Consider the following 18093-nt stretch of genomic DNA (forward strand, 5'->3'; position numbering starts at 1 on the left):
CCACCGACCACCCTGCAGGCTGAAAGCTACTGCCCTCCCATCAGTGGCAGATCTAAGGGGTGGCAAGGGGTGTCAGCTGCCGCCCCAATAAAAAATACTGCCACCCCAATCTTCCCATGGAAAAATATTATTTGTACATTACAGAACATTTCAATAAATCATATTAATGTTACTGTTTAATTTAAACTACAATGTTATAGCCTAATCATTTACCATAGGGAGTACCGTATCCCCCTACTTTGGGTTTGATTCACCTCCAGGAGGCCACCCAACAACTTCCTTCTGCCACCCAGGAGCACCTTCAACCTGCCCAGAGACTACAGGTGGAAAATAGCAATCTGCTAAAACCTGGCACAATGCATATTCTCTTGTTGTACAAGATAAATGTTTTAATGTGTGCTGTCCCTGTCTTGAAATAAAAAATATAAATACCCCATTGCCACCCTGAATGAAAATCTCTAGATCCACCCCTGCCTCCCATCTAACCTGTATAGGAGCTGAGGATCCTGTGGTAGTCCAGGGCTGGGTGGGACTATAGCAGGGTCCTGGAGGGGTGTTGATATGTGTGGATTTGTTTTCATATATTGCAGCCTGTACTGGATGGTCATGGTGTAACAGTGGATGAGACATATTTTCAGCTTCAGGTCGGAACATCTGCCGTCTACTAGTTGCCAAGCTAACTCCACTGGATGGATGTTGAACTTGTCACAACATTGACCCTCTGCTGCCACGGCTGTACAGCTGTTGGCAGGAGAGATCAGTCTGCTGAGTCAGCAGCCAGGGTCTGAAGTGAACAGGTGTGAGACTGGGGAAAACACGACTCTAATCCACATTTGCTCATCTTCAAACAAGGTGAAGATTGTGGCTATCCGACTGTCCTACTGACAGCCACTGCAAAACACCGACTTATGTCTCTGCCTGTGCTCCTTTAATGAGTTTCAACTTTTTTTGCTGACAGGAATATTAATAGCCTACTTTTGAGTTTTTAACATGTGCCTTGCCGCCGCTGAGGGACTGACGCTGTAACGGACACTTCAGGACGTTCAGCACTCTTTCATTCACATGTCTGTATCAGTGGGCTGGAGCGGTAATCCTCTTAAATTCCGGTCGACAGAGGCGGAGCACATCGCCTATTGCGTATTCGGTTCTCCGGTTATTTAGAGTGTGGGGCAATGCGGAGTGTGCGTGGTTGACAGACTTTACTGTGTAAGTGTAATGATTTTTTCGGGGGAAACTGTGTAGGCAGTGTGTCCGCAAACCGAGCAGATGCTGCTCCGGCCATGACTCGTCCCAGGAATCACACCTTTCAAGCGGCGTTGATATTTCTATCGTTCGCACAGCTTACCACAGGTACTGGATACTTTTACAGGTCTTACTTTGATTCAGCTGGGTTAACATTTTTTACATCGAAATCTAGTGTGTGTCCTTGTTTTATTGTGTGATCGTCTGCGTGGTCTTGTGGAGAAACTATGTTGTTGAGGTGGTAGCCTAAGCTAGTCTACGCCGTTCTGCAGCGTTCCTGCGTTTGGACTTGAAACTTAAAGGCTGTCAGGCTTCCCTGCGTGGATTGAATACACACTCCTGTTCTTCACATGGTTACAGCAGCCTACATAGTCTGGAGTGTGTTAACATATATGTGTACCCTGAACATTATGCAATTAAACTGTCCTCTTACATAACTGAATGGAAAGTATCTTAAGCGCGTGTCAAAAGATCCGTCTGTAGCCTACTGTCATTTATAATAATCACAATACTACAGGGCCCGTTCACAGGTGCTGCGTGCTTCAGTCTTTACACAGGTGGTTCGTCATGGTTCAGACCCTACTGGTTCAGGTGGGTCTGGATCACTGTATTTGTCAACTTTTGTTGCAACATGACTGCAGAGTATTGTATCATAAATAAGACAAATATGTTGTCTGTTAAACAATGTAAAAATACAATATTTGTACATGATGTAAAGCTTGGATGGCATGAGGATTGGCCTTGCAGTTCTTTTTGTTCAAGATTATTCTGTCAAGGATGGTATTTTTCATCAGGAGCGCAAGACAGTGATTGGAGTCTTGCTACTGTATGAAGGTAATTTCCAAATGCTTGACAAAACAAGATAAATACAAAATGTTCAGTGTATTATTTTTTCAAATGGTGTTTGAATTATAAAATAGTAATAACTAAACTGCAACATAAAAAGCTGTATGTGACATGTTTCAGTAAGAAACAAACTATCCCTCTCCCTCTTGGTTCTCAAGTCATCCTCATATCCTCATCCTCTACCATATTGAAGTATTCCAGGGTTAGGGTTATTCTATACACTGAAATGCAGACAATCACTCCTGGTAAAACCTTTCTGGAATCAGCTGGAACCTCCAGTCTTGTGGAGAGCAGGGCCAGGTCTGTGGAGAGTGGGGCCAGGCCTGTGGAGAGCAGGGCCAGGCCTGTGGAGAGCGGGGCTAGGCCTGTGGAGAGCGGGGCCAGGTCTGTGGAGAGCGGGGCCAGGTCTGTGGAGAGCGGGGCCAGGCCTGTGGAGAGCGGGGCCAGGCCTGTGGAGAGCAGGGCCAGGCCTGTGGAGAGCAGGGACAGGCCTGTGGAGAGCGGGGCTAGGCCTGTGGAGAGCAGGGCCAGGCCTGTGGAGAGCAGGGCCAGGTCTGTGGAGAGCAGGGACAGGCCTGTGGAGAGCGGGGCCAGGTCTGTGGAGAGCGGGGCCAGGCCTGTGGAGAGCAGGGCCAGGCCTGTGGAGAGCAGGGACAGGCCTGTGGAGAGCGGGGCTAGGCCTTAGGAGAGCAGGGCCAGGCCTGTGGAGAGCAGGGACAGGCCTGTGGAGAGCGGGGCCAGGCCTGTGGAGAGCAGGGCCAGGTCTGTGGAGAGCAGGGCCAGGCCTGTGGAGAGCAGGGCCAGGCCTGTGGAGAGCAGGGACAGGCCTCTCTTACAGACACTAACGGGTGGGCAACACAACACACCAAGGCTGTGATGTGGTCAGTATACAGGTTTGAGATGTGTGCATGTGTATGGCCTGAACCTCCTACAGGGCCTATTTACATTGTGTCTTTCCCAGAAGTCAGACACTGTTGCTATGTGTGCTGAACACATGACGACCAGAGAGCTGGGGCCAAAGTAGCTATTATTTATCAGTGACATATTAAGAGAAAGTTTACAGTACGTTGTTTGAGGGACATTATTTGGTTATTTCAAGGTTTTTTAACCTTTACTTTGCCAGCAGCAACTTCCATTTTTGTGGCATGGTTAAAATTGTTAAAAGCATATTGCAATGAATGAGATCCCTACCAGAGCCTTCCATTTCCAATTAGTTTCACATAGTGATGTATTTCTGACACTTGTATCACGACTTGTCCCTGTTTCCCAAACAACAACAATTTGTTTCATAAACTGGTTTCATGATTGAGTTCCTGGTGCGGTCACAGTATTCACAGAGAGATTCCTCATGTCCATAATTCAAATTAGACAGTCTCGACAGGACTTGACACATACCAGTTTGGATGTTCTGCCCAGTCTGTTCACAAAGTTAATTAAGATAACGTTCATCTGTATTAATACTGGAGGTGATCTGTAGTGATTCTATGAGAAATCCTAACAGAGCCCTAGTTTAGTGGAGGCTGAGCCCAGAGGCCCGATCCACCATATGGGCTATCTGGGCACGTGCCATACGTGATCAGAGATTTTTGTTAATTTGTATTCATTTTTTTGTCAACATAAAAACAGTCTACACAAGGCTTGCTTGGCCCTCGATTGATATCCAATCAGAATAAGATCAAAGTTGTTTACAATTTTTTTGTACGATTGAGTGTGTGTGTGTGTGTGGGGGGGGGGGGGGCTTCAGTGCCCAGGGTCTCTTTAGGGTACTAGTCTAGCCTTGATGACACTAGAACCAGCAGAACTGCCTTAAAAACGACCCTAACCCTACTGATTTTAATTGTTTTCATAAGGTGCATGGCAACACTTCTTAATCAAGTATGTTGGGCAAAACAAAGCTAGAACCAGCTCTGTGTCTGTCCCATCAGGGAGTAGACTGATGCCTGTCTGGTTCACATGGCCTTACCAGGCAAGAGAGGAGCTCCAGGAAGAGCAGTAGATTATCTGGGTGTTAAACTAAGAGGCATTATTCTGGTTTCATCTAGCAAATAAGGCCACAGACCTTAGTTACATAACAGGAACCTTCTCTGCCTGAAAGAGCCAAATGGTCCCCCAGTCTAAGAGGTCTTTACAGGACTTTGGTTGGTTGGCACCATCACTGGACTCAACAAGAAATGGTCGGATGAACGGAAAGTTTGTTTAGGATTAGAAGAAAGGGTAGTTACACTAGATGTGGATTGAGAGAGAACCACACACATTATATAATTGAGCCAGTGGAGGTCCAAGGGGTAACGGTTGGTCTTGGAGGCACAAGGCATCCAGAGGTGACACGTGACAAAGGGGGCTGTAGGCTAACGTGCTGCTGTCGTGTGTTCCAGCTCTCAAGTGTGTGTGCCGGCTGTGTGAAAACGACACCTGTGAGACCAGCGCGGACGGGGCATGCTGGAACTCTGTGATGCTGATCGACGGCAAGGAGGAGACGGACAAGTCCTGTCTGTCTGCTGAGAAGAAAAACCAGGTGTACTGCTACAGCTCCCGGAACGTGTCCAAGAGGAACTGCTGCTTTACCGACTTCTGCAACAACGAGAACCTGCACCTGTATCAAGGTAGGTTCCTCTGCCGTGTTTCAGAGGTGGAGATGGCGGTAGACTTCCTAAACCTAAAGCCTATGGTGTGAGGTGGAGATGGTGGGAATTCTGTTGAGCTAGGTGCAGTTGCAACCATAGTTGTGTCTGAATCCCCTTGAAGCAAGCGGTTTCCTTCACCACCTGTCAAGGCTGAGTGTATTTCAAGGAACAGATGAGTGGAGAGGGAGAATGGGAGTTTTTCTGGGAGTTTTTCCTTGTCGTCCTTGAGGGTTTAGGTTGGTTGAGGGGCAGTTCTATGGGCGCATGTGAAGCCCTCTGTGACATGCTTGCGTGTAAAAAGGGCTATACAAATAAAATTGATTTGATTTGATTTGATTTGATTTGAGAATGGAGGGGTGGACAGGGAGAAGGGAGGGGTGGAGAGGGAGAAAGGATGGGGGGAGAGGGAGAAAGGATGGGCGGAGAGGGAGAAAGGATGGGTGGAGAGGGAGAAGGGAGGGGTGGAGGAGGACACAAGTGACCTCACACAGTCAACAACAACCCGTTGCCGTGGGATTCCTCTCCATGGCTTGATGTGCTCAGATTGAGGCAGTCTGGCCAGACAAGCTAAGGCTTGATGTGCTCAGATTGAGGCAGTCTGGCCAGACAAGCTAAGCACTGATCCTCCTTGCATATCCTGTGACATAATATTGTTGGCAGAGGTTACCAACGGCCAATGTGCGATCTTCCCCTCAGGTTTATAAATACCTCATCAGGCATGGGGCAGTGTGGGGTGCAAAGCCTCTTTTGTTGCAGGTAGGCTAGGGCTTAGAGAGAGTTGGGGTGGTTGAAGCTGCAGGTCATTGATGTGTAGTCAGGCCTTGTACACTCAGTGTGGATGAGCATTGGGATATTCAATTGTGGTGTGTTTTACTGCACACACACACACACACACACTCTCACACGGATGATGTTGTGTGTTCTGTGTGGATGATGTTGTGTGTTCTGTGTGGATGATGTTGTGTGTTCTGTGTGGATGATGTTGTGTGGTCTGTGTGGATGATGTTGCTTGTTATTTTCTGTATCTCTCTAATAATGGCAGGAATCTTTGTGTGTGTGTGTGTGTGTACAAATTAGAATGGGTTTAGTTTCCCACAATCAATTCAAGAACTGGGCACTCAGTAAAGTTCATGTGTCCTCTTTATAATCCAATGGAGTGCAGTGCTGGAATTGACATTGTTTGGATAAGCATTTCAACATAAAATAATGAAAAAAATTATTTGCCGCACTTTGGCTTGCTCGGTTCATTTTGCAGGTGTCCTTTTTATAATCCAACAGAGTGCAGTAGGCTACCGCGATTGAACTAATGCGATTAACAAAGGCATTCACAATTAAATGAAACTAAGCATAGTAAGGAAAATAGGGAAATTCTGTTTAGTTATTTAGAGGCAAATTCACATTTACAACCGATAATCATCTGCTTTCAAAGGGGCTGGCTAGCAAACAGAACGGCAATATAAAGTGGATATACTTTCAGAATCATAATACCCCAATGTCCTGGAATAGATGTTGTGCTGCTTCAATGCCATCATTACTGTTTGACCTTCTCACTTTGGGTGGTAATGTAGAGAGGATCGAAAAGTTCCAGTGAGTGGACGAATATATGGACGACCAGAAGTCAAACCAAACATTTTTAGGATTTAAGCTTAAAGCGAATGCCAGGCCTCTGCGTGCTTGTCGAACAATCACAGGCTCTCAATAGACGTTGCGTTGTTTTGTCGCAGTAATAACTGACACAAACTCAGCCAGAGTCTGAGGAGGGATGAACACAGTTAGTCTGAGTGACAACGTGAGGGAGTCTGGTCTGATCTGGTGGAGGTGAGGGAGTCTGGTCTGGTCTGGTGGAGGTGAGGGAGTCTGGTCTGGTCTGGTCTGGTGGAGGTGAGGGAGTCTGGTCTGGTCTGGTGGAGGTGAGGGAGTCTGGTCTGGTCTGGTCTGGTGGAGGTGAGGGAGTCTGGTCTGGTCTGGTGGAGGTGAGGGAGTCTGGTCTGGTCTGGTGGAGGTGAGGGAGTCTGGTCTGGTCTAGTGGAGGTGAGGGAGTCTGGTCTGGTGGAGGTGAGGGAGTCTGGTCTGGTGGAGGTGAGGGGGTGATTTGTCCCGCAGCGCCTTGGGCTCGGCCCATTACGACCTGTTCCCCTGGTTACCACATTGATTGTATGCAGACGCACACAGACACCCGAGTCCTTCCAGATGACTAGGACTGCGCAGGGCAGAGTGTAAATACAGAGGCTCATGTTTAAAAGGCACTTAAGGAGAAGCATTGGATAGCATGGTCGTACCATGCTACGTCCATGTTCATGAAACTGTTTGGTTGGAAGAGATTGAGCAGGGGGTGATTCATGTGTCATGTATTTGTCATCCTGTGTTGGGTGTTGTTCCACCATTCAATTACTGTCCTTCCCCTATGGGGTTATCTGGTTCCAAATCTACTAGTCTGTGTAGATTTAGAGTCTCTGTTTTACAGTTTAGATTTTCATTAAGATATCCCAGTCTTCATTTTGCCTACATACCAAACACATGTTGAATGAATGAAATCATCAACAACAAATATTTGACATTGCTAGTCCTGTACGTGTGTCCTCCTTGTGTGAGAGCCTGGTGTCTGTCATTACTGGTATTGTCATATTATGCTTGCCGTCGCTTGACATCTGATTTCGTAAAAAAATACCCATTATTCTGGATCATGTGAAAAACATGAGTACTTATCTTATGTAAATCAATTACTGTACGGCACATGAGTTGAATCACAACAAAGAAGTAAATTATTTACCTGCTGGATGTTTAGATCAACATTTACAGTTCAGCAGATTGATGTTGAATGTGTCTGGTCATACATGTTGTACAACACATTGTTGTTTTTCTGACACATACCATGCAAGCTATGTGTGGTCTGTCTGCCCCTGTGTGGTCTGTCTGCCTGCCCCTGTGTGGTCTGTCTATCTGCCCCTGTGTGGTCTGTCTGTCTGCCCCTGTGTGGTCTGCCTGCCCCTGTGTGGTCTGTCTGTCTGCCCCTGTGTGGTCTGTCTGTCTGCCCCTGTGTGGTCTGCCTGCCCGCCCCTGTGTGGTCTGTCTGCCCCGGTGTGGTCTGTCTGTCTGCCCCTGTGTGGTCTGTCTGTCTGCCCCTGTGTGGTCTGCCTGCCCCTGTGTGGTCTGTCTGTCTGCCCCTGTGTGGTCTGTCTGTCTGCCCCTGTGTGGTCTGCCTGCCCCTGTGTGGTCTGTCTGTCTGCCCCTGTGTGGTCTGTCTGTCTGCCCCTGTGTGGTCTGCCTGCCCGCCCCTGTGTGGTCTGTCTGCCCCGGTGTGGTCTGTCTGTCTGCCCCTGTGTGGTCTGTCTGTCTGCCCCTGTGTGGTCTGCCTGCCCGCCCCTGTGTGGTCTGTCTGCCCCGGTGTGGTCTGTCTGTCTGCCCCTGTGTGGTCTGCCTGCCCCTGTGTGGTCTGTCTGTCTGCCCCTGTGTGGTCTGTCTGCCTGCCCCTGTGTGGTCTGTCTGTCTGCCCCTGTGTGGTCTGTCTGCCTGCCCCTGTGTGGTCTGCCTTCCCCTGTGTGGTATGTCTGTCTGCCCCTGTGTGGTCTGCCTACCTGCCCCTGTGTGGTCTGTCTGTCTGACCCTGTTTGGTCTGTCTGCCCCTGTGTGGTCTGTCTGTCTGCCCCTGTGTGGTCTGTCTGTCTGCCCCTGTGTGGTCTGCCTGCCCCTGTGTGGTCTGTCTGCCCCTGTATGGTCTGCCTACCTGCCCCTGTGTGGTCTGTCTGCCCCTGTGTGGTCTGTCTGCCTGCCCCTGTGTGGTCTGTCTGTCTGCCCCTGTGTGGTCTGCCTGCCCCTGTGTGGTCTGTCTGCCTGCCCCTGTGTGGTCTGTCTGTCTGCCCCTGTGTGGTCTGTCTGCCCCTGTGTGGTCTGTCTGCCTGCCCCTGTGTGGTCTGTCTGTCTGCCCCTGTGTGGTCTGTCTGTCTGCCCCTGTGTGGCCTGTCTGCCCCTGTGTGGTCTGTCTGTCTGCCCCTGTGTGGTCTGTCTGCCCCTGTGTGGTCTGTCTGCCTGCCCCTGTGTGGTCTGTCTGTCTGCCCCTGTGTGGTCTGTCTGTCTGCCCTTGTGTGGTCTGTCTGTCTGCCCCTGTGTGGTCTGCCTGCCCCTGTGTGGTCTGTCTGCCCCTGTGTGGTCTGTCTGTCTGCCCCTGTGTGGCCTGTCTGCCCCTGTGTGGTCTGTCTGTCTGCCCCTGTGTGGTCTGTCTGCCCCTGTGTGGTCTGTCTGTCTGCCCCTGTGTGGTCTGCCTGCCCCTGTGTGGTCTGCCTACCTGCCCCAGTGTGGTCTGCCTGCCCCAGCCAAACACAAAAGTCAGACTGTGACATCAGAGTTAGCACCTTATTTTTAAACCAATGACATCTATTTCCATACATTTGGTTAGTGTGTCGACAGCCCTGTCACATGCAACTACACTCTTACTGTATGGAGATAGGGGAAATGTACTGAAGATGAAGGAAAAGTTTGAATACATGTCAGGACTGATTGATTGCTCTTCAGATAGCTGCCCTTGCCCTTGCTGTTCCCAAAGTAGCTACCAGGAACTGCTTGATAATGTAGTTACCAGGAACTGCTTGATATGCAAAACAGATTTGAAAGTGGGTTTGGTTGACGGGGTACATGTGTTGAAAACAGAAGTTCCTGAACAAGGTCTGTGTCAGGCCAGAAGGAAGACCAGATCAGTTTAGAACAACCTGACTTGAATAGAAGGTTCTAGATCTATGTACTGGAAGTGTTGCTCGATAGCAGCAAATTCTTCAATGAGGCACACTTTTTGAAGGCTTTAACTGTGGCTGGAGAGTAGGAGACCAACCTATTTCCTGTTGTTCAGTACAATGCCGTGGTCTACTTTGCCCTGGTTGGACATGGTGGTAGAGTAGGTTGAAGGGCAGGGGTACATTAGGAAAGACCAGACATATCTGACCCTGTGTAACTTGACCTGGAGGAGATGTTGCAAGTCGTTATTCCTCTTAATTGATGGAGAAACTTGTTGGGAGACTGAAACATTTGAAAAGGATCAAAAGGTCAAAGAAAAAGAAACAGGACTGCACTTTAGCCGAGACTTTTGGAACTTTAGTGGCCAAGGTCTCCTGAGGCTCATCCTGTTCTAGCAAAGTAAGAGAATGAAGACCCGAGGTCTCGTGAAGCATGGTTTCTCAAATTCCTGGACGTTTTCCTGTCATCAAGACATGTTATAGAACTTGAGTGCCCCTAAAAGTGTTGTTTATTGCCTAGTTGGCTTTCTTCACAGCAAGGACAGAGACAAATGTTGTTTGTTATTTTCCCAGGTTGTTGTGGGGAGGGTGAACCAGGTCAGGACAGGAGGTTTGACTGTCTGAATAGAAATCATTAAAATGCATTTTCAGGTTAGCTGCATGGCACTGCATTAAAAGAAAAAAGGCAATTTGCGTCCAGTAAAATCCAGCCTCTCTGTCTTTCAATGTTGGAGGCCAGTCTGATTGCCTCAGAATATTGATGGCCAGTGTCGAAAACTCTTGGCATTTTGGAAGCAGAGAAAATCATTTTTTCTTCCAAATCTGTTGTTCAATTGACAGCATTAACCTTGCATCTGGCACATTCTCAGTTCTGATCTCTGTCTCTCTTTGGGTTATAGATTAGCTGAGTTGTGTTCATTTTACAAATGTATTGAGGTGTTTGAAAGTTTGGTCCAGTCTCAGTTGACTGGTAACATAATAAATTCTGCAGTCATACACATATTCTTGGTTGTTGTTTATATGAATTGTGTTTAATAGTATATATGAATATACAGTGTTTGGTGTATGATCTTGTATGGTTTATGGTATGAAGTGGCTCAACAAGACCACTAGAGGGAGCAGCTACAGTACTGTTTAGATTCTTATTTAAACGGTTGTGTAGATGTCTGGTGATGTTTTTTCATTTATATTTGATTATTTTTTATTATTAACCCAGCTATGGAAGTGTGTGTGATCATTGTGTTTATTTACCGGGTTATTTCGAGTGCTCAGGATGATATGATCCTAACCACCAGAGTGTGTGTGTGGTTGTGTCCCCCACAGAGAGGCCTTCGGAGGTGCCTGGCTGGGGCAGGCTGGAGCTAGCGGCAGCCATCTTGGTGCCGTCGTGCCTGCTGTGTGTGGGTGCCATGCTGGGTGTGTGTGTGCTGCAGGGCCCGCGCTGCGCCTACCGCCGGGCACACAAGCAGGATGCAGAGGAGGCCCTGGATGACCACACCCTCATGACTCCTGACAAATGTCTCAAAGAGCTCATCTATGACATGAGTTCCTCTGGCTCCGGATCAGGTGACAACACACACACACGCAAACACACACACGCACGCAAACACACGCAAACACACACACACATACAATGTGCAAGTCTATTTTTTATTGTTTATGCTCATGTAGAAACACAGGAAGAGGGTGATCATCAGGCATCATAGTCATTGACTTTGTCCAGGATGCTATTTATTGTCTGTTAGAATTGTGGACTGGTTGGTCCCTTGATATAGACAAACGGAAAACAAATGTGATAATTATTTAGGCTGGTGCGGTGGATATCATACAGTGCAGTTCACAATAATGAGGTGGATTTCATACAGTGCCCAGTTCACAGAATAATCGAGCCACATACAAACAAAGATTCCTGCCTAGTTAGATGACATAATATCTAAATGTGTTCCGGCTTGACGTGTTGTTGTTCCGTGTGGTCCTGTTTCCTCAGGCCTCCCACTCCTGGTACAGAGGACCATCGCCCGCACCATCGTGCTGCAGGAGACCATCGGGAAGGGCCGCTTCGGAGAGGTGTGGCGTGGGAAGTGGCGAGGAGAGGACGTTGCGGTGAAGATCTTCTCCTCCAGAGACGAGAGGTCTTGGTTCCGCGAGGCGGAGATCTACCAGACCATAATGCTCCGTCATGAGAACATCCTTGGCTTCATTGCCGCAGACAACAAAGGTCTCAAACTCAGACTTTTAATTGTCCAATTTGAATACCTGCAATGTTCTTTTCGCCGTAAACTACCAACAAGACATAGGTTGTTAGGGAAACAGTTTCTAAGCAACCACACAATGTCTTAGAACTGCTTGCGCTAGTTTCCTGTTTTACTAAAAAAGTAGTTTGGACCTGCTGAACCCAGTCTGTAGGCTGTGTAACCTGCTGAACCCAGTCTGTTGGCTGTGTGACCTGTTGAACCCAGTCTGTAGGCTGTGTAACCTGCTGAACCCAGTCTGTAGGCTGTGTGACCTGCTGAACCCAGTCTGTAGGCTTTGTGATTTGCTGAACACAGTCTGTAGGCTGTTTGACCTGCTGAACCCAGTCTGTAGGCTGTGTGACCTGTTGAACCCAGTCTGTAGGCTGTGTGACCTGCTGAACCCAGTCTGTAGGCTGTGACCTACTGAACCCAGTCTGTAGGCTGTGACCTGCTGGACCCAGTCTGTAGGCTGTATGTGACCTGTGTCCTCTGTGTGTGACACAGATAACGGCTCCTGGACCCAGCTGTGGCTCGTGTCTGAATACCACGAACCCGGCTCACTGTTTGACTACCTGAACAGGTACACAGTCTCCGTGCAGGACATGATGCTGCTGGCTCTGTCCGTTGCCAGCGGACTGGCTCACCTCCACATGGAGATCATTGGCACCCAGGGTGAGTGTCTCTGTCTCGTAATACACAAATGGGACGGGGGAGGGAGACTTTTAATTTGAAGACCACCACTGCCAAACAGGAAGCAGAATCAGAATGTATGGACAGTATTGTACATATGGGACCCAGCCCACCATGGAAGCAGTTCTTTCAGAACAGGTACTTCCACAACAGTCCACAGATCTACTATTGCCCATGCAAGTGGGTTGTGCACAAAGGCTCGATTACACTTCTTGGCTGATGCCATGGCTGGTGGCAGTGAGTCATTCAAATAACACAAGTTTACAAGAAAGTTGGTCAGGAAAACAAGATGATTAAAACTAAACAAAAACATGGCTTCTTGTGTGGTTGCTGAGGAGCAGCAGGACTGTGTCGGAGCATATGTACATGTTCATTTGGAGCATCACAACACACTGACCAGCTCTGTCCCTGACCTGAGGTGGTTTCCACGGTTACCTGACAGCGATAAGAATGTTCAAGTGTCCACATCTACTCAATAAGAAGTTTCAAAAGTTCCAGCCTCTTACAATGAGCCCTCCAGCTGAGGATTAGGGTTAGATCTCACTTCCCACCTGCACTCATCTGTCCTCTTCCTCATGCCCATCTCGCTGCTCCAATTAGAGCTGTACACAAACAAAGCATGCCTGTGTTGATGTAAGGTCACATCTTATCATCAGTGCTGCATTCATCCCAGGAAGCACAACACTTCAGAATGCACTTCAGAACGAGGGGAGCTTCTGAACGTTGATTGGCGAAATATAAACGCGCTATTCTCAAAAAACGTGTCTTTTAATGTGTGTCTAATCAGCTTGTGTGTGTTTTAATCTGTGTCTAATCAGCTTGTTTTATCTGTCAACAGGGAAGCCTGCCATTGCACACAGGGACATCAAGTCCAAGAACATTCTGGTGAAGAAGAATGGGACAGCTGTCATTGCAGACCTGGGCCTGGCTGTCAAGCACGACTCAACCACCAACACCATCGACATCCCGTCCAATCACAGAGTGGGGACCAAGAGGTATGCAACAGCCATACCTGACAACAGCCACACCTGACAACAGCCACACCTGACAACAGCCACACTTGACAACAGCAAAAACACTGTTGCCTAGATACGTCGACCATGGGAGACACTTGACCTCCTGAAATGGCACAGCTTATAAAAGATGCTGAGCTCCAGGTCAGGGGGGCTCCCCCTCTACAGTAGTCTGCCCCAGAGCTGCTCTGTTTCTGAAGCTCTGTCTATCTGACAGGTGTCTCCTCTCACATCACCGTGGGCCTCCAGAATGTTCAGCTATTCTTAGGCCACCATACGCTGTTTGTGGCCAGCTGCTGAGCAGGAGGGAGTCTGTATCCTGAGGAAGAGACTATGGGTTGTCCTCCTGCTGGTCTTCTTCATTAGCTTTAACAAGTTTGTCCTCTGCAGGTACATGGCCCCAGAGATCCTGGATGACGCCATCAATATGAACAGCTTTGAGTCCTTCAAGCGGGCAGATATCTACGCCTTGGGTCTGGTGTTCTGGGAACTCTCCAGGAGGTGCTCTGTCAGGGGTGTGTTATACACACACACACACACACTCACACACACACACACACACACACACTCACACACACACACACACACACACACACACACACACACACACACTGTACTGCATTCACATAACCTTTCCTAATTCACACTGGGAACATGACTATTTAAAGCAGCTCCACATAGTGGGGCCATTGCAAGGTTAAGGACACAGTGAGTCACTGGGATGTTTTTTGTCTCTAACCCTAACCCTGTCTACATGGTGGAAACTGACAGAAAATTGGGAATTTTGTCTAAATAAAGACTGTGTTCACTTTGATAGGAATTCATGAAGATTTCCAGTTGCCTTACTATGACTTAGTGCCTTCAGACCCATCTGTGGACGACATGAGGAGGGTGGTGTGTGACCAGAAGCAGCGGCCCAGCATCCCCAACCAGTGGCAGAGCTGTGAGGTGAGCACCGCTCACAGGTGGGGGGGACTGACAGGTGTGCTTGTGTGCAGGCTCTGAGGTGGGGGTGACTGACAGGTGTGCTTGTGTGCAGGCTCTGAGGTGGGGGTGACTGACAGGTGTGCTTGTGTACAGGCTCTGAGGTGGGGGTGACTGACAGGTGTGCTTGTGTGCAGGCTCTGAGGTGGGGGTGACTGACAGGTGTGCTTGTGTGCAGGCTTTGAGGTGGGGGTGACTGACAGGTGTGCTTGTGTGCAGGCTCTGAGGTGGGGGTGACTGACAGGTGTGCTTGTGTGCAGGCTCTGAGGTGGGGGTGACTGACAGGTGTGCTTGTGTGCAGGCTCTGAGGTGGGGGTGACTGACAGGTGTGCTTGTGTGCAGGCTCTGAGGTGGGGGTGACTGACAGGTGTGCTTGTGTGCAGGCTCTGAGGGTGATGGGGGTGACTGACAGGTGTGCTTGTGTGCAGGCTCTGAGGTGGGGGTGACTGACAGGTGTGCTTGTGTGCAGGCTCTGAGGTGGGGGTGACTGACAGGTGTGCTTGTGTGCAGGCTCTGAGGGTGATGGGGAAGGTAATGAGGGAGTGCTGGTACCCCAGCGCGGCTGCCCGGCTCACGGCGTTGCGAGTCAAGAAGACGGTAGCCCAGGTGAACGTCATGAAGGACATCAAAGAATAGCCACCTGGCCGCATGCTGCCACTGGCCCCAACTCACCCGGACTGTCTGGAGAAGAAAAGAACTGGTCACCCAGGGCAACCACGTGGTGTCCATGCCATCAACAGGAAGCAGCAATGAGCATGCTCAACTAAGGATGCCAGAGGATTGTGGGAGGAGTCTTTTCACACCTTCCAGGAAGTGACAGAACTTAATTGGCTCAACCACAGGAAGTAGAAGGAACTAAGATGTGACCTGTAAGGAGATGGAGGAGAAACACAATGTACAGATTTCTTTGCTACCTCACACATGTTTTAAGTGCCCAAAGCTTGAAGTTGCACATTTAACTGCTTTGTGCCATATACTGTATTTATCAATATTGTGCTAGGCTGACTGTGAATGTTACTGAGTAACTTCTTACCTGATTGTACAGGACACGTGTAAACAGTTGACGCAAACTGTTACACTGGTTCACCTATCGCCCAACTACCAGAGGATAAGTCAGAATGCCTGATGACAAAACGACACATTAGTATTAGAAACACAACCACGTCCATTTCTAGAAATCAGTGTTAAACAACATTCAAATGTGCTAAACAGCCAGTGCTACTATATGTAAGAGAGAAACAGCTAGTGCTACTATATGTAAGAGAGAAATTGATCGACAAGAAAATCGAAAAATAGGATTTACAAAATGATATAATGATTCTATATGAATATCATGATATATCCAAAGCCTTTAATATAATGCTGCACTTTTTTGTAGACGGACTATAAAAATGCCTATGTGAAAACATATCTTAAAAAATATATATTTGTATACTGCAGATGAAAATTGCTGCTGTAAGATTCTCAAAGTGGTGCATTCTTTCTTCAAGGTGCACTTGTAAGGCTGTATATAACTATACATAGCTTACAATAATTCAATATTTCAATACAGAATTACTCAAAACATGCTGCTGTGCTTTCTTTGTTTATGGATCCAATTTGTTCAATTTGTAGGAGTCTACAAAAGAGGGATTTTATGTTGTGAGGACAGATTTGAGTTTTGAGCACAATGGGTGAACTTGTGAACACTATTACTGGTGTGGGACACCACTTGTGAACAAACAACAAACCAAAAGGCTGATAGCGCCACTTAACCCTAATAACTGTGCGTGTTTTTTACGAGGACCATATTCTCCTTGAATGTTTACTTTGATATCATTGCAAATGCTGATGAGCTCTATAAAATCACCATAGTGTACATTAGCATTTTTTACTCCATGGATCACTAAGTTAAGGAGAGGCTGTTGAGGAGTTGGCTACCATGATAGGTGGCAGTACATTGATTAGCGTGATCGAAATCGGATCACTAGTTGTTAAAATGATTACATAATTATAATGATTATAATTATACTGTACTGCTACACTACTATCAGATATACTATACTAGCTGGTCTGATATCTGCACATGTCTGTCATTTTATGTTGCTGTTTTGTACATAAGAAGAATTATTGTTTTACTCCGTGTTTTATTGTATTAATTATGTGAGAATGCAGTATTGCAGTTTGAAACGCTTTGCCTGTATTAAGTGTTAACGTTTGCATAAAGTTGGTAAAATTGCAAAGTTATGCTTTCGATGTCACGAGGCCTATATGTTTGAGTCAGTTTTCTCAACAACAAAAAAAATAAATAGAAAAGCTGACCACTTTGAGAAATGTGAGACAGTTGTAGCTACTTAGAGATGGCGTGTACTAGTTTGGCTTATAAAACCATCAGTCATTCCAAAGATACGAGAAAAATATTCATTTCAATTCTTACTGGGGTCAATTGTTTTCGATATTGTGTCTGACACATAAAAAATTGCCTGCCCTGGTAAGATCATGTGACTTTTATAAAGAAGATTATTGTTGGATTTTACATCCTCTGGTGAGTTCGTATAATATTTTGTTTTGACAAAGGTAACCACTTTACATTGTGTTATGAAGTATATGGTTTTCGTCTAGACTAAAGTTTCATTACGATGGCTTTCATTCTTGCACTATTTAATAGTCAATGTGTGACATCAGTGAGTCAATAAAATATTTTTCATGTTTCAGTTTCAGGTTTAATTTAATTGACTGGTTCATTAGATGAATATCTGATTGTTATTTAGATCATGACGCACAATACAGGCTATGGTTATCAAATGTAATTTTCCATATAAAAAAAACTAAAAAAAAAAAAACTGGCGTGACTCATGCGCATATTGGTACAGCAAGTTTGATGCAAAGTTGTGTGTCCGTTAAACCGAGGAAGTAAATTGTCTTCACTTGGGCTGTCAGCACTACACATATGAGTCAGACACGTCGCTAAACCTAATGTTGGCCTAACTGTTTTTTCTGCAAGGTGAGAGGAGATACGGGGGATAACGCTGTGTCAGTTACATGTTTTAGAAAACTAGTCTCAATTCCGCCTTCCCTCACCGCAATGACGTCCTGAGAAAAACGTCGAGAACCAGCATCTCTTTTCGTGTTAATGTCATTCAGTCTTTAACAAGGACAAAGCCTCTTTTTAATCAGATAAAAAATTATAAAGTAGGACGCACTGCCTAAAGTATCGTTTTTCTGTGTGATGTCAGGCTTGGCACGAGGGGATTTAGCATTCATTCCTCGAGCCTATTCACATCTCTGTCAATTCAGATAGTAGGCTATTTCTAACTTACAATAATGACAAAACTAACTAAAACAAACTTATCAGTCTGTCAGTCAATGTAATTTGCTCACAGTTGCTGTATCTGAGGTCCATGTTGGGCCGGAAAGCCCAGTGTTATCTTGTCCATTGGCGTTGCTAAGGGTTGTAGCCTAGCTCTGTAAGGTAACTGTAGAGGACATGGAGGGATGGCACCTGACTTCCTGCAGGCTGTGTGCTAACCCTGACTGAAGCAGAGATGGAGCTCATAGCTGTAGTCAGAATCTGAGGCTTTCTATGGAAATTAAAATGTTCTGTAGAATGTGTATGTTCACAAGTAATAACAATGTTCTTGTTCCCCATCATCTTATACAATGGGGCCAGCTGTGAATATACAATATTCATTGTATGAATATTAAAGCTTGTTCCAGGGGCCAATGTATATCTGTTTCTCTCTATCTCTGAGTTGTT

General features: G+C 46.9%; 1 protein-coding gene across 3 annotated transcripts; it reads left to right on the plus strand.

Moving 5' to 3' along the window:
* Nucleotides 1–1072: 1072 nt before the first annotated feature.
* Nucleotides 1073–17050, plus strand: LOC124485919 (activin receptor type-1C). Of its 3 annotated transcripts, XM_047047818.1 has the most exons (10): nt 1357–1833; nt 2037–2076; nt 4464–4691; nt 10760–11002; nt 11424–11654; nt 12175–12342; nt 13199–13355; nt 13764–13888; nt 14191–14321; nt 14868–17050. In XM_047047818.1, exons 1-10 carry the CDS (start codon nt 1810–1812, stop codon nt 14991–14993), a joined length of 1473 nt encoding a protein of 490 aa, XP_046903774.1. In that variant the 5' UTR covers nt 1357–1809; the 3' UTR covers nt 14994–17050. The 3 variants fall into 3 exon arrangements, with proteins under 3 accessions (XP_046903773.1, XP_046903774.1, XP_046903772.1); XM_047047817.1 differs by lacking the exons at nt 1357–1833; nt 2037–2076 and adding an exon at nt 1073–1350 and having other exon boundaries at nt 14868–17049; XM_047047816.1 differs by having other exon boundaries at nt 1357–2076.
* Nucleotides 17051–18093: the final 1043 nt, after the last annotated feature.

The sequence above is a fragment of the Hypomesus transpacificus genome, chromosome 23 (assembly GCF_021917145.1).
Source record: "Hypomesus transpacificus isolate Combined female chromosome 23, fHypTra1, whole genome shotgun sequence".
NCBI classification, from domain to species: Eukaryota; Metazoa; Chordata; class Actinopteri; order Osmeriformes; family Osmeridae; genus Hypomesus; species Hypomesus transpacificus.